General features: G+C 40.5%; 1 protein-coding gene across 3 annotated transcripts in view; it reads right to left on the minus strand.

The window, feature by feature from the left end:
* Window positions 1-2,824: 2,824 nt before the first annotated feature.
* Window positions 2,825-16,349, minus strand: part of uacab (uveal autoantigen with coiled-coil domains and ankyrin repeats b) — a 74,576-nt gene continuing 61,051 nt past the window's right edge. For all 3 annotated transcript variants that reach the window (XM_036584242.1, XM_036584240.1, XM_036584241.1), the window contains 10 exons: window positions 15,966-16,019; window positions 15,696-15,803; window positions 15,467-15,499; window positions 15,254-15,346; window positions 15,113-15,143; window positions 14,927-14,976; window positions 11,679-14,333; window positions 8,291-8,443; window positions 6,636-6,701; window positions 2,825-4,460 (listed from right to left, as the gene is read on the minus strand). In XM_036584242.1, the coding sequence (XP_036440135.1) occupies window positions 4,389-4,460; window positions 6,636-6,701; window positions 8,291-8,443; window positions 11,679-14,333; window positions 14,927-14,976; window positions 15,113-15,143; window positions 15,254-15,346; window positions 15,467-15,499; window positions 15,696-15,803; window positions 15,966-16,019 (3,315 nt within the window). In that variant the 3' untranslated portion in view covers window positions 2,825-4,388. The remainder of the gene's footprint in view (window positions 4,461-6,635; window positions 6,702-8,290; window positions 8,444-11,678; window positions 14,334-14,926; window positions 14,977-15,112; window positions 15,144-15,253; window positions 15,347-15,466; window positions 15,500-15,695; window positions 15,804-15,965; window positions 16,020-16,349) is intronic.

Here is a 16,349-nt window from a genome sequence, read left to right on the forward strand (position 1 = left end):
TTATAAAGGACCATTTAAAAAGGTTCTTGAAAGAATTAGAGTACTGCGCAAAAGTCAGAGGCCACACATTTCCAGTGTCATTTTTTTGTCAGAAAAAACTAAATATAATACATATATAATAGATAAAGGAATACTGGGTATTATATTTAGTTGTGAGGCCTTGTATTATTTACACACACACACACACACTCAAGAACTGCTATGAAGTATTTGGTAACTACTATGCAATACTAATATGTAAGATTACACTTATGAGAATGAGGAATGAAAGACTGTAGCTGAAAGACTTTTCTTTTTAATTAGAAACTCATTCTAATTAAAATGCACTTTTTTTCTCCCACACTAAAATTGTAAAGCCAACTGGCCATCAGTATAATCTGGCACCACAGAGGGGAGAAAAAACAACAGTAATAGAAAACAAGAGAATGATAAGGGTTAGAAAGAGTACAGAGGAGGCTGAGAGAGAAACAGAAGGACATGAGGTAAACAGTGAAACTGTTACAGAGCCAGTGAGCAGAGTCCAAAGAAAGCACCGACAATTTGTAAGACGTGGACGGATTTGCAGATGCAGTGAGTCTAATAAGGTGCAGCCCTGTTATGAATCAGAGCACACACACAGCAGCGTAACTGAGACAACTAAGCGCATCAAAGCTGCATGAACAGGACGGACCCCCCTCCCTCTCCACACCCACCGGGGGACCCGTTACACAGCGGGTCAGCACTGTGATCCTTACAGCCATGATTAATGAGCAGAGAGAGTAAGAGAGCGAGAGAGAGAGAGAGTTGGGGGGGGGTAAAAGAGTAAGAAAGCAAGAAAGTGCAAAAGAGAGAGAAAAAGGGTGAGAAAGCAAAAGACAGAGAGAGAGAGAGAAAGAGAGAGATAGAGAAAGAGAGAAAGAGAGAGAGATAGAGAGGAAGAGAAAGCGATAAGTGAACAGAGAAAAAAGAAGGGGGGAAAGTGAGCGAGCAAGAGAGAGCGAGAGAGATTGTGTCTGGTTCTGCTTATGGCCCTGGAAATGAGATTAAAGGGAAATCTCCAAACAGATTGAATTGTATTTGCCATAATTGCTGTGAACAGCTTATACGAGGCAGACCACAAATAACACAGTCATAAAAAAGACACAGTGAGAAAAGAGAGACGGGGGGAGGGGGGGCTGCAATCTGAAACCACTCTCTCACTTACTTAAGTAACCAAACACAAGAGAAATGTTGGATTCATTAGGAAGTATAAAGGATGGGGTTAGGGCTCAAGTACACTCAAAGGATTTCAGTTCAAAGAGCTGGATTCCCAAACAGACACGCATGTAAAGCTGATAATATTCAAGGGCGTGATATGAAACGCTTCAGCGGGGAAACGCTAAACAAGTGCAAGACGACCTAGCATGAAATTCAGAAATAATACTTCAATTTCTGATATGGCTAAAACCAGAGAACACCAGAGAGAAACGATTCCTAAAAAAGGGATGAAACAGAAGAGGTTACATGCACAAAAGAGACTCCTGTTGGATCACCCGGCTGGCATACACATCTCCCAGACTTCAAACAGGTCTAAATCCCTCTACAGGAAGCGCAATATTGTCTATCCTGTAAGAGTCGACATCCAGCTTTAGAGGTATTTGTGGCATAACAAACCTTCCAGCTAAACACAAAATTACAAATCAATGTGAGCCACGAGATAAAAGAGGAGCCTTCACAGCAAAGAGCCCCCCGTCATTCCTACCATGATTGTGTTTAAAGTGAAACCACATGCACCGAGTGACGTGGAATAAAAGGGGGGCAGAGTGAGAAAGAAAGAAGGAGAGAGAAACTAAGGGGAAAAGCGAGAACAAGGGAGGGAGAGAAAGAAAGAAATAAAAACAGAATAGAAAAAGAAAGACAGAAAGAAAGAACAGAAAGAGCGACAAAAGAGAATGAAAAACAGAAAGGAAGAATGAAAGACAGCAAGGGACACAGAAAGGGGGAGAAACAAAAAGAAAGATGGGCAGAAAAGTCAAGACAGAAAGAACACAGAGACGAAAGAAAGAAAGAAAGAAAGAAAGAAAGGGGAAGCACAGAAAGAGAGACAAAGCAAGAGGAAAAAAGACAGAAAGACAGACAGAAGGACAGATACAGAAAGAGCACAAAAGACAGAAAATGAGAAAAGTAGAAAGAGAGAAAGAAAACAAATGGGAGTTTAGAAAGTGGAGGTCACATTCGTCTAATCATTAATAAGACACTTCCATGTATTGGTTATATGAACTGGTTACATACTTAAATCACCTCCCATTAACTCAACCATCTACAATATGAGGACGTCACCTTGCAATCAATAAATTTAATCAAAATGAACATAACATGTGCAGGAAGTTCTGTGCAGATGGGGTCCTTAATAAGGACCTGTAGTGAATTTTAGTTTTTCTCTTACTCCAAATGTAGTAGATCAGCCAAGACATGTTTCAAAGTATGCTTTTTTTAGTTTTGCACTGCAGCTATGAGGCTAATGTCATTCAGTGTCAAACCACATAAGCAAGTCTATTTGAGATTGCTTAACAACTTGATGCAGTTTGAGGCAAGTGTGTGATGATTTAGTCATGCAGGTTTTCCATTAGTTTTAGTTCCTTTAGATTCATGGCTCCATTGCAAAACTAAAGAAGCAAACTTCAGACACCAAATGTGTCTTGGCTGATCGACCTCATTTGAGCAATGGAGAAAATGGAGTAAATTTATTTTTTTGCCAAAACATGATTTTAAGAGGTTGGAGAACTCGGGCTAGATGTTCTTGGCTTCTTGACATGAGTAGCTGAAATCCTGCACCTCATTTGTTTATGATTAAGAGTCAGAGACATTTTAGTCTAAAGTAGGCACTTTTATTGACATTAAAATCACTAATTCATAAAACAAAAAAAACAACAAAAAAGAAAAAAAAAGAAGCCTACATAGCATGAAAAACAACAAACTACATTTAGATCAATAAAGCAGAAATGATTTACAGTTATGAAGCTATGACATTCTATCCCAATTGAGAACCAAAACTTCATTTATGTTCATATTAACAGTTAATAGAAATCAGTAGCCTTTTCTGCAATAAGTTATTATTGGCGTAGCCAATTAGCGTTAGCTCAGTGAATATATACTACTTCACTCAGCATTATGATGCTATGTTAATGTCAGTGATTCGGCTAAAGCAGCTAAAAGGGCACCAAGTTACTGCTAAATGCACTTTACTAGTGTAAGGAAAGAATGATACATTAATAAAATGAAAAATATGAAAATCTAAATGTTCTGTACCTTGAATAGGTAATTGTGCCATTCTAGTCCAGTCCTGCTGAATAGTATTACCATAAAACATGGCGATAATTAATTAAAAGTAGTATAAAGCTATGATAAAAATATCAGATTTTGGAAGCACCAAAGAAAATCTCAAAGGCGTCACATCTCCTACACTGCCAAATAAACTACAAAGAGCTAAATTTTGTCATCAAAACTTGGCCAGCCAAGTCACACCACAAGAGGGCAGTATTATCCAGGTAACAGAAGGCTTGGAGCTGGAAAAGGGAGCAGCATCTCTGATTACCTGGGGGGGGGGCATTTCATCCACAGCCATTGACATTCACAGACTCAAATCCAGCTTTCACTTTTTTTGATACCTTGGCTGCCGTCAGTGGCTATTACTGTTGCTAAGGGAGATGCTAGATAAAGCACCTAAGGCCAGCTCCAGTCATGTAAATTTAGCCATGCTGCTTTTGTGATGTGTTGTTTGGACCTTAGTAAAAGACTGTTTGTGCCCAGTACCCATTACAACAGAGGTAGGAGACCTGCTCCCTGACTGCAGATTATAGCAAAGACTAAGCGTCTAAAATAAGTAGCTACATAGAGACAAGGAGAGGCCAGGCCTGGGAAATATGGACATCATCTGTTTTCAGGCTCGAGGCCATTCCATTGAGAAAAATAGGAGATACATGAGTCTCCATTACTTGAACAACATAAAACCCGGCACAACACAGCACAAACCTCTACTGAGGATAGAACTCAGAAGACACAGCCTATAGCACAACAAATTACTACTCTTAGTCACATATTACGCCACTCTGGAGTACAATTGCCAGCCAAACGTTATATTTGTTGATTCAGAGTTAAACTACTCCTCCACTGCTCATTTTTAGGAGGCGTAAAGTAGGCCTAATTACAGCCTCTCTTAGCAACAGTTCTGCAACTGCTGTTGCCAATGCTCCTTATCACTACAAAGCCATAATAGGTTTTGATTCATTCTACTGAAGCACAGACCAACACAGGGGAGGACACTTCTAATTCCGCGAATGCTTTCTGACTGAACGAGGGCATGGCTTTGTCTTATTGTAAACCTAGAGAGGAACGTTGGATTTGAGTCAGTGGTGCCTTTAGGCGGGGTTTTAGCACACAAACTGCTGCCTCATTCGGATAATCTGCAGCAAGGCTGCTTGGACGTCTTCATCCATGTGACCCTGCAGAAAGAAAACAAACAGGCAGTCTGTCAGTCTGAGTGAATTCACTTTCAGGCACTTTTTCAGTTTGCCCCCCATACGAGGCTACCTACAATTTTAACAACTATGTTGATTCCACACTCTCCAAACTAAATTAAAATAAGATTTTTTTTTTTATAGGTTTTTTGGAGCAATGAAATGGAATAAACACATTTAGTTCCCTACTGTATTTTTCAATAGATGGTTCTTTGACGGAACACGTTTTTAACCTAATCTCTAGCAGCTACATCTGTAGCATACAACTGATAATCACAGACAAAAAATTAGTGCTAGAAAACCTGTTGACTCAAGACAGACAACAAAAAGGAAAACACGTTTTTAATCAGCAGGTTTTCTGTTGTTATGTTAAGCACAGGGAAAAATCTCTAAATAACAGTCAATGGTAATCAAAGCTACACTCTTTAAAATAAGGGTGCCAGAAAAGGGTTTGTTACACAATAGAAGAACCACTTATGGTTGTGAATAATAGTGAATGAGTTTTCTCCAAACGGAAAATGAATAAAGTTGGGACAGCATGTGAAATGCAAATAGAAATAGAAAGCAGCGATTTGTAAATGCACTTTGACCTCTATATAAAATAAACAGCACAAAGACATTTAATGTTTTACCTTATCTTCATTGTTTTTTGTAAATATACACTTAGTCTTGTCCAAAAAAGTCAGTAACGAGGAACTGCAAGGTATTTCACTCTCTAGTGTATAATATCTTCAAAAGGTCTAGGGAATCTGGAGAAATCCCTGCATGAAAAAGGCAAGGCCGAAAATCACCACTGAACACCTGTTAACCTCGGTCCCTTCATCACATGGGCACAGGGATACACTGACAAACCGCCGTCAATAAACATTGTCACAACATCCAGCCGTCGGCTTCTCTGGGCTTGAGCTCTTCTAAAATGGACAGACATACAGTGGAGATGTGTACTGATGTGGTCTGATGGGTTAACCTTTCAGATTGTTTAAAGAAAGAAAGGGACCATTCAGATTAGTTTGAAAGCCAGGGTTTGTCATGGTATGGGGGTGCCCATGGCATGTGGAACATCTGTGGAGGCACCATTAACACTGAAAGATATGTATACATTTTGCAGCAACATACGCTGCTTTTAGAGGACATCTTTTTCAGGGACGTCCATGCTCATTTCAACATGACAACGCATGCATATGTTACAACAGCATGGCTGAGTAATAGAAGTGTGCAGGTGATACAGTGGCCTGCCTGCAGGGCAGACCTGTCTCCCACTGAAAACGCGCGGCGTATTATGAAGCGCAAAATCTGACAACAAAGTCCCCGTATGGTTGTGAAGCTAAACATTTGTATAATGGAAAAAATGGCTTGAAAAACTTCATCAGTTGGTGTCTTCAGTCCCCAAACAATTAAATGTTGTTAAAAGTAAAGGTGATGTAAGATGTGCTCTTGTACCAAGTTTTTTTGCAGGCATCAAATTTGGAATGAACACAAACAAAAATAGGTCAATAAAAAATTTCACACACTGTCAAACCTTTTTTGAAATTGAGGTTTAGATATGTGTCGAGATGATGTAAGGGTTCTAGAAAGAACAGCTGAGTAATATATTACACAACAGGTTTTCACACTCACATCTCTTTTTCAAACTTTTTGGTTCTTTAGGGAACAAAAAGGGGTTATTCTATGGCATCGCTCAAAGAACTCTTTGAGGCCCCCCCCTTTTTTTTTAATACAAGAGTGTAGACTACAAATGTGTTTGCTACAGATACAGAGATTAAGAACAAAACCACTGGGGTATTCCTATAAAGAACCATCCACTGACAGGTTTTTCAGAGAACTAAAAGTGATTCTCCTATAGCACTGCTTCAAAAAAACACTTTGGCCCGAACGGCTGTCTAAATCAGAGTATCTCAGAAAGTGACCTAACAGCAAAAGAACATGGCAGCATGTTACATGTTATACGGTATCAGTACATTTTAACATCGAGTACTTTTACATCCATCCATACAACATCCATCTTCATTAAAAAGGTTTTCATATACACGGGACAAACTCAGCAACATACACATCTAAATTCAAAAAAAAGTCTGGAAACACATGCAAGCTGGGCTGAACTGTTAGTAATGTAGCATGAAAGATAAACACATTTACACAAAGCCACACACACGCCATTACCTGTGCAGCACTCAGAAGATGAGTTCGATAAATTGAAACCACCTCTCTATGTTGCCTCTCAGCATCCTATAATAGTAAAAATAAAAGAAATTAAAATAAGACAGCCAGGGTACCTAATGAACTCCATTATGTGTAGACAGCTCACTGCTGTGTATAAGTCTGTGCTGCAGTCATAATGAAAGCAATGGCTGCAACTGTATCAGCCTGGGTGAGTGTGCGAGACAGAAAGAGAAAGAGTACATGAGTGAGTCAGAGAATGTGAGCATGTTCCTGTGAACTTTATTATGCCCAAGTCTGAAGACCTGAGCACAGCAGGAGGCCTCTTTTCTTCATCTTTCACTCTATCCATCAGTTCATCTAGCTGCACTTGCACTAGCATTTGATTCTATATGGCATGTACCCATATAAAGGAAATATGATTTTTTTACTAAAATAATTTGTATGGTAACTGTATACAAATGTAGGGTAACTTGGGAGAAGAAACCCCTCAGGGTAGTATGCTGCATCAAGTGGAATCATAAAGGCATAAACTGATTGAGACCTCAAATTTATTTTAAAATATATTTTTAGTGCTGTACTTTCATTATTAACCACTTTTTTATTTTCAAAAATGCAAAGACTAGAAATGATTTGATGTCTAAATTATAAATTCTGTAAAAAATAATTCTACATGGCATGAAATAATAGTTTTACAAAGCCCATAATTATACAAAACTGAATTTTCCACATTTTAAAAATAAGTTTTATGTAGTGTGTAAACAATGTTTTTAAACATACTATTCACCCACCCCCCCAGTTCATACAGCTCATTTACAGAAACTTAGCCATTTTGAATTCTTTGTTGTTGTGACACAAAAAGCCACTTATTAGCCTACACCAGTTTAGCCTCACCCATTCACACTGAAGGTACAAGTACTGTTTCAGCTGGGTTGTTTTTTAAAGGAGACATAAAACAGGGCAGCAAATCAGCACAGAGGTCATTTACATAGATCAATCTTAAAAGCTCAGTAACATCCTGTTTAATTCTAAGATCACAGTGAGGTTGGAAAATGGTCATGTAGGAATAAATAATGACTATTTTTGGTACATAACACCACTCAAATGTTGTAAGAGGATGTCGGGGAAAAAATCTGTGCAAGAAATATTAAGACATGAGTATTTTAACATCCATCCATACATCCATCTTCATCAAAAATGCTTTCACATATGGCCCAAACTCATCAACATACACATCCAAATTCAAAAAAAGTTTAGAAACGCAAGCAAGCGGAGCTGCTTTTTTGTCAAATCCAATTTCTGCTGAAATCCAGACAAGAAAAAGCCGTCCTTCAGGTCTTTTCCTGCCCAGTTTCACACCGATCACTCATATTCAGACACAAAATATATGACTTGAATGCCAGAGGGCTTTCAATGTAAAGGTTATACAGCATTATAATCTGTCTGGCTAACATTTTAAAGAAGATTAAATGTCCAACTGGTATCTACTGATATAGTTATTTCCTCATTCCTTTACAGTGTTATCAATCACACCACTTTAAGCCTAGTCGATACTCATGTGTTTCACTGTGAAGGCTGGGTCACCCAGTTTGATGTGACAGAGTATTTGAAAGCTGAGGCAGGCATATTACAAGCATTTAGTAGGGAGCGCTACTCACAGCCAGCTGCTGCTGGAGGCTCTTGACCTGCGCCTGGAGTGTGTCAATGTGTTGTGTGTGTCTCTTGTTGGGCGTGTTGCCAGTGTACGCCAGCTGGGACAGGCCGTTCAGAGCCTGCTTTAGTCTCTCCACGTCCGCCAGCAGCTCTGTGATCTGAAAGAGACGTGCACAGTTAAAATATACATGCAGTACTCTAAGAACATGTTCAGTTTGTTGCATACACTGGACTGAACTGTGCTTCTTTAGTTTAGCGCTAAACCGCATTAACAAGTCTGTGTGGCCTTAAAAATACCTGGATGTGGCGTGAGCAGGCGGAGGAAGTTTTGGGGATGTATTTAGAGAAAACACTTTGCTTCAGTTTGGACACTAAACATATCTTGGCTGATCAACTATATCTGAGGTAAGTGGAAAACTGTGGAAATTAGATTTTATGCTGAAAATCCTTTAACATTTTCATATTGGGGCTTCATCAAAGTTGAAGAGTGCAGATTTGACATGAATTATGTTGTGCCCGATTCATACAATGTTGAAACAAGCGGCAATTTGAGCGTGACTGATTAATCAGCTTCTGTGCATGGAAATGAGTGCAAAAACACTAGTATCTTTACATATTACTTGCAACAAAAGCATTCAGCAGGCTCATGAACTATGCCTACCCTCATGGGGTTGAAACTGGATGTGCACTGCTCCCTCTACTGGCAAGAGATTAAACAGCTTTAGAGCATTAAACTTACAATTATTGTAAAGAATAAATATGTGTGAAATTACCAGAATGTCTTGATTTATTTACGACTGTAGAATGAAGTGATTAAGTAATGTGATAAAAGTGGCTCCTTAAGCAACATTATAACAGCATGCGAGACACCTTTACTATGTTTTGAACTTTTGGGCCGTGGTTAGTAGTATAAAGCAAAAGCATAGGGCCATGTGCACAATTAATTGGATTATCCTGGTTATTTTCTACTTTTGCAGTTATCACTGATACTATTGATAACATGATCATTTTTGATTATTTAACAGCAAATCAAGCATTTATGTTGTCAAAATATTTCACTCACTTCAACAAGACTTGAATTTGATCACCTATACATGCTAAAAGATCTGTAAAACTTTTGCACAATTACTTTACAATCAGATTTGATCGTACACAACTTCGATGAATAAGGGCCAATGTCACTGTGCAAAATTTTAGGCTTTATAATATAATATAATCTTGCTTGTGTCTGACAATAGCTCTCACAAAATACTATTACAAATAGCACAATTTTATTTTCAAATAAATAAAATGTGATATTGACTCAAATTATATTTCTGAAAGGGTCAAATGTACGTTGTGTTCCAAAGGCACGAACAATATAGACACACTACACATTATAATCACTACATGTATTTGATCATGTATTTTATATTCAAATAATCCATTAATCTATGCTCTAGCAAATTCTGCAGTGCCCAGTCTTACTATGTAACAAAGTACAGTGTCATAAAAATCAAAGGCAATAGCGAAATAGTGTCTGTTTGAAGAGACTGAATAATGCAGTGATCTGTTCCACCACTTCAGAAGTTACAATCCCTGCCAGTTGATGTAAGTGGGGCATGATGTTCATAATATGCACCAGAGGGATTCAAAAGATATCCTGTCAAAGACCAACTGTCTCAGCAGGACCATGAGGATGCATAAATATTACCTGCACATCTTGTTCCTTCTCTGATGTTCTATTTTCTTCTCTGATCTTGCAGGACAGATTTGTACTACTTTTTGTAATGGTACACTGTGTAATTCTTCTGTAATTTACTTTTGTCTTTTGTAAAATGAGGTGCATATGACACTAACAATATGTCTTCACATGGAAAACTTCACATTTGAACTAAAATGTATAAAATATGTCCATATAAATGATTTTGTGGTGGACATGCTCATTTAATGGAAATATGATTTTTTTTTAGTAAGAATTTGTAAGCATGTATGTAAACACTGTCCAAGTTTCACAATGTAGAGTGACTTGGGAGAAGAAACCCTTCAGGGACGTATGCTGCATGAAGTGGAATCATAAAGATATAAACTGATAGACGCCTCAATTTAATTTTAAAATACATTTTAGTGCTGTACTTATTATTAACCCCTTTTTTATTTTCAAATGCAAACACTACACTTATAAGACTTTTCTTCAAGGGTTCGTTAGTAAAGAAAAGGTTCTCTATAGATGATTATAGGGTTTTTGCATCTTGAAAGACCGAACACTTTCACAATGCAAAGAACCCTTTAATCATGTAAATGGTTCTTTGAGTGTTCATGGTTCTATATAGAACCATTTTCTTTACTGAAGAACCTTTGAAAAACCATGGCAAATCACTTTTATACATAGCATTTAGTTGTTTTTTTGGTCGTAAATATCGCTGATTACTCTTTTGCTGTTTTGAATTCAATATTATCCCCCGTTCTTGTAATGAACCGATAATAGTACAATTATGTTTTACAGTGTTCGAGGACATCGAACTGGGGTTTTCCATCACCATATAACTGGGTGAAAGGTGACTGTTTGGGAAAACTTTAAGGCCCTTATCCTTACTGAGAATGACTCTGGCTGATGTCATTAAGACACTGTCTTTGTTGTCTGAATTTCACCAATGACACTGTGTTCAGTTTTTTGTTTCTAAGGCCATCCAGTCTGCATTACAGCAGTTTTAATTGGTAACAATGAATCTGCAACTGTGTACATAGATTGTCTATTTTAGATATAATCTTCATAAAAGTATAACTGCTTTGACCAAGTATAGCTTGCTGATTTTCTTTGAGCTTTGGACTTAAGCCTTTGTGTGTGAGGTTGTGTGTTTGTGTGAACATAACCTGCTGAGATTACTTTTCTCTATTTTTATCCATTCATTTTATGTTTACTTTTTATGATTCTGCAATCCTAAAAAACTTCTTGCTTATTAAATTTTATAGCCTATTTTCTTTCAAAATTCAATGTGCAGTCTTCTCTTTCAGTTTTTTTTTTTTGATATCGCATCATAGATGTAATGAATGGGAGACGTTTCTAAAGTTCTTGCTATCATGCTGTAGTACAGTACCCAACAGCAATGTCACAAAAACCCACACATTCACATGTGTCCGCCTATTCAAAAGATTGGCCTTGCCTTTCAGTTCAAAGGAGCATTTCAGTCCAGACTGCTATTTGAATGAGGCTTTAAAATAAAGCTAAAATTACAGCAATGGCCAGCTTTAAAGCCTCTATATCTTAGAAATAATGAAGATACAAGCCTAAAATTTTGCATACTGGTTCTGTGGCAGAATGAGGCTATTTCCTGAAGGTATTAAGCAAATCTGCAATGGTCACTCGGGAGACCTCTGGTGATTTCACATGAATTTCCACATTCTAATCCTTACCCTTTTGTCTTTGGCCTCGGTCTGCTCCGAGGAGGCCTGAATCCTCTTCTGCAAGTCTCCGATGGTACTGAGCGAGTCATCGTATCTCTCCTTCAACTCTCGGATCTCCTTCTCGATGGAGGTGCTTTTGGCCTGGAGGTTCTCCGTCTCTGTCCGTGCCTTGCTCTCACCCTCTCTGGCTTGGGTTAGCTCCTTATACAGCTCCTCACATTGATCTTCCAGGCCCAAGAGCCGATCGCTGAGCTCAGCCACCTCCTCCTCCAGTCTCTGCTTCTCTGCCCGAAGCTCGGCCACCTGACCTTCGTGGCTGCGAAGGTCATCCAAGGCGTGTGTTGCTCTGAGCAGCTCCGTTTGCAGGGTGGCCACGTCCTCGGCCCTCTGGGCACTGGTCTCCTCCTCCTCTCTCAGGGCCAGTCGAAGCTCTGTCACCTCCCTCTCCAAGGTCTCTCTTGCTTGACCATCATTACTGCGGCTCTGCAGATCCCTCTCCAACTCTCGAACGTGCTGAACTTCCAGATTGTAGGCCTCTCTGAGCCGTTCACATTCAGCCTGTGCCTCCTGCAAGCTGGATCCCAGCGAGTGCTGCAAGGCCTCAAACTGTTCCAGCGGAACAAACTCGCTCTCCAGGCGCTGTTGAAGGCTCTGGATTTCAGCAGTGCACAGCGCATTCTGTTCTTCCAGCTCGGCTCTCTGCACAGTCACTTCCATGTATTGCTGCTCCAGCTCCACCAGTTTTAGACTCAAATTCTCCACTTGGCCTTTATAGTCATCCTCTGCCTCCCTGTATTTCTCACTGGACACAAAGTTAGCCTCCAGTTTCTGCTGCACAGAAGACATCTCTAATTTCATGGCCTCCTTCTCCTGTCTCTGACTTTCCAGGTCAGCCTTCGCATTATCATATTTCTCTTGTACTTCAGCTAGTTTCTCTCTCAGGTCCTTCAAATTAGCCTTAAAACACTTTTCCTTTTCCTCTACGGTAGTCAGCGGGACAAACTTGGAATGAATCGCTTCCTGAATTGTGTCCAGCTCTCTGTTCTGATCTTCAATTTCTTTGTGAAGTTTTGAGTTCTCTTCTTGAACAGACTGATATTTGGAGAAAGCTTCATCAGCTTTCTTATGTGCCTCAGCTAAAGCACTATTTAACTTACTTGTCACTGCCTTGTGTTCAACAAGGCTGATACAGTCCTTTTCTAATTTCTCCTGCACATTCTTAAACTCCTCTTTCAACTTAGCGCTTCCTTCTTTCACCTTCCTCAGCTCTTCCTCTCTGACTTCTCCGTCTTTCTCCAACTTGGCAATTTCAGTCTTGGCTTTCTCCAATGCTTCACCCAACTCTGTCTGCACTTGCTCATGCACTTCCTTTTTAACAAACTCTTCCCCCATACTCTGTTTCAGTGACGTGTTCTCAGATGCCACAACCTCAAGCTCCTTCACTTTTTCCTGGAACTTCCTCTGGAGACTCTCCAAGTCCTTTTCCAACTCTGCGCTATGAGAAGACAGCGCAGCCACTTCGCTTTCATACCTTTCACGGGGCATGTGAGTGCTCTTTAGGTTGTTTACATTCTCAGAGAGTGAGACCTTCTCCTCCTGGATTCTTTTCAGACGCTCCTCTGTCTCCTCCAGCTGCTCCTTCAGCTCCTCCATGGCGCGTTCCAGGCCCTTCTTCATCTCTTCATGACAGTCGACAGGAATGAACTTAGTCTGGAGATTCTGTGTGAGCTCCTGCAGCTCTTCCCGGAGAATTTCCTTCTCATCCTCACCTTCTTCCAGCTCGTGGATCAGTGATTGGCACTTGGAGGTGACATCAGCCAGCTTCTTCTTCAGGATGGCGCCCTGCTCCTCTAGGGTGGCCTTGATCCTCTCATGCTCCTGGAGCGGGACGGTATCCTGGCCGCCTGCCTCCCTGTGGAGCTCCGCCACCTCCTCCAGCACACGGTCATAGTCCTCCCTCAGCTCGGCCAGCTGCCTCTCCTTTTCATCCACAGCGTTGGTCAGAAGGTTCTTCATGTTGTCAAACTTCTCCCCGGGCACCATGGCTGCCAGATGGGCTTCTGCTTCTTTAACTTGAGCCTCCATTTCTAAGAGGGTGTCAGCCATCACCTCACGCTCTTCTTTCATTGCGTTCAGCTCAGCTGTCATCTTCTCGACCTCTTGAGCCAAGACACCCTCACTCTTCTTGTACTCCTCCAAGGCTTTCTCACTCTGCTTCAGGTGGTTCCTAACCCGGCCAACCTCAGCTGATGCACCCTCGTATTTGGCCTTGACCTCGCCAAGCTGAGCTTTGAGGTCGTCCACCATCTGGTTGCCGAGGTGTTCTTTTACAGCCACCACGTGGGCCTGCAGCTGCTTGACCTTGGCCTCAGAGTCCAGCATCCTCTTCTGCACGTCTCCCAGTGCCCCCTCCAGCTCCTGGATCTGCTGATCTGCTTCGTGCTTGGCCTGCTCACGAAGTCTGGCCAGCTCCTCGTACTCACAGATCTTCTGTGTCAGTGCTGCCTTCAGGCGGCTTACCTCTTCCTGTGTGGCATCATGCTTCTTACGAGTGGAGATCAGCTCTTGCCGTAGTGTGTCCACCTCACTAGGAGTCCCAGGCACAGGGTGAGAGAGCTCCAATGGCCGGGACATGGAACGAGACTGAACCGAAGGCTGCAAAATCTGCACAGAGATAAATTTCAAATGACACATTAGAAGTTTAAAGAGTCAGCAGCATGTCTCAATTAATTACATATAAAACAGACTTCAGCATTTTCCAATCTGATTGCTTAACAGCAGACTTAAGCTTTTTCCTGCACCTAGTTATACCGAACCTTGAAAGTCACCTTCACTAGGACAAGTCTGAACACAGATCTTATGGTCTCAAATTACATTTTCACTAGAAAAAAGCCTTCAGACATCTGAGGTAGATGAGAACTCCAATTTCAAAAAGTTGATCCCAAATTGAGAAAGTCCTCGCAGAGATTAAAGCCAATGAATCACAAAAACATCTCTCCCTCTGCAGGTGACAGAGGTGACAGAATAAAATGAGATAGAAGGTCTCCATTTCCCTTAAGCTTAATGCTGCTGACACACTGTGTCTGCATACAGTATACAGGGTCACACACAGACAGAACAGCAGTGAATTACTGAGCAGACCATGCTGGTTTATTGCTATGCTACCTGTAATATTCCTGCATGTAATATAATGTATAGGTTAAAAAAGTAAACAAACACAGATTCTAAAATTAAAGTTACTGTGCAAATGACTTCACCTGAGCTGAATCCAGGCTGTGAGACTGCCTGACAAGGACATTTTCTTTTCCTGCACAGGAAAAAAAAATCAATTACTTTTCTGACCAAAACTCATTAGTTCATCTGAATAAATTCCTGATATTGTTCAAACTCAGCACTAGGCCTGTTAAACCATGTCACTTCTGTAATCCATGCGACAAGCTTACCTTTAATCACAGACTGGCCTGAGTAATCTCCCTGCAAAGCAAAAACATGCAGATTTATTAATGAGACTCACAAACTTCATTAGAGATTGGATGAGGATGTTTTGGGCATTTTGCATCTATTTGCCTTGGCTGACCACTTACAAGATGGCTCCGAAGCTGAACCTTCACGGTCTCTGTAGCCCTGGCTCCTTCTTCTTTCTCTTTGGCGGACAGCAGGAGCTTCAGTTGTTCTCTCTAAACACCACAGAGAGATGTGAAAATAAGAGGGTGTTCAATTAATCACCTCTTTTGTGACTGCTTTAAAATGATAATTCAGAGATGAGCTATTGAGAGTCTAGAAAACAGACAAATTACCTCTTTGTGAATGTCCTCCACCGTTGATTTTTCCTGCAACAGGGATAAAATAAAAAGGGAACTGCAATCAGTAATTACAGTGCTGAACATGAGTCATGGAGATTATAAAGCTATTTTGACAGAGATTCATGCTAGAGAACATTATTCTACTATCCCAAGGTAGGGTACCTGAGGACAACCATCTATAATAACTCACTAAAGCACTTAACATAGGATATTTTGTGTGCACCTGACTGAGCTGCTGTTGCAGCATGTTAACTTTGTCCAGCAGAGCCCTTTGCTCCTGATGATATTTCCTCAGGGATTCTTGTTGGCTTTCATTCTGTTTCTCCAGGTCCTGAGAAAAGCAGAGCAAAATATGCAGAAAGTTAGCCATGGAGTAAATCGTTGGATGAAATGTCCTTCAGAGACTTCAGCTGAATCACGGCCATTAAATTTTGCCAGATTTGCATTGCAAGCCCCAAAAATCCAATAGGCAAATGAAAACTGTTCCACTTACGTGAATGATCTGATCCCTATTAAACAACGTCTCAGAGGCCGCATCCACAGACAGCTGCAGAGACAGGAAGGAAGAACATCAGCAGCTCAGCGGGTGGAAATCTCTGCCAACAGTGACTTAATCACAAATCTCATAATGAGACTGAGGAATAACAAATACATTTTGCATCTAGATAAGATGTCACTATGGTGGAAAGCTATAATTGAGGCTGTGTTATTCTGTATTCCTGAGAGTCCTGATAAAGGGGTTATGTGCTTCAGTTTCTTTCACCAGCACTAGATGGCAGTAGTGCAGAGCAATATATTGGGACACTCTGCAGTGCTTGATGCAGCAGACATCAGCTTCAATTTTTATTATGCAGTACCTGCTTTCAAAACATGGACA

The sequence above is a fragment of the Colossoma macropomum genome, unplaced genomic scaffold (genome assembly GCF_904425465.1).
Source record: "Colossoma macropomum unplaced genomic scaffold, Colossoma_macropomum, whole genome shotgun sequence".
NCBI classification, from domain to species: Eukaryota; Metazoa; Chordata; class Actinopteri; order Characiformes; family Serrasalmidae; genus Colossoma; species Colossoma macropomum.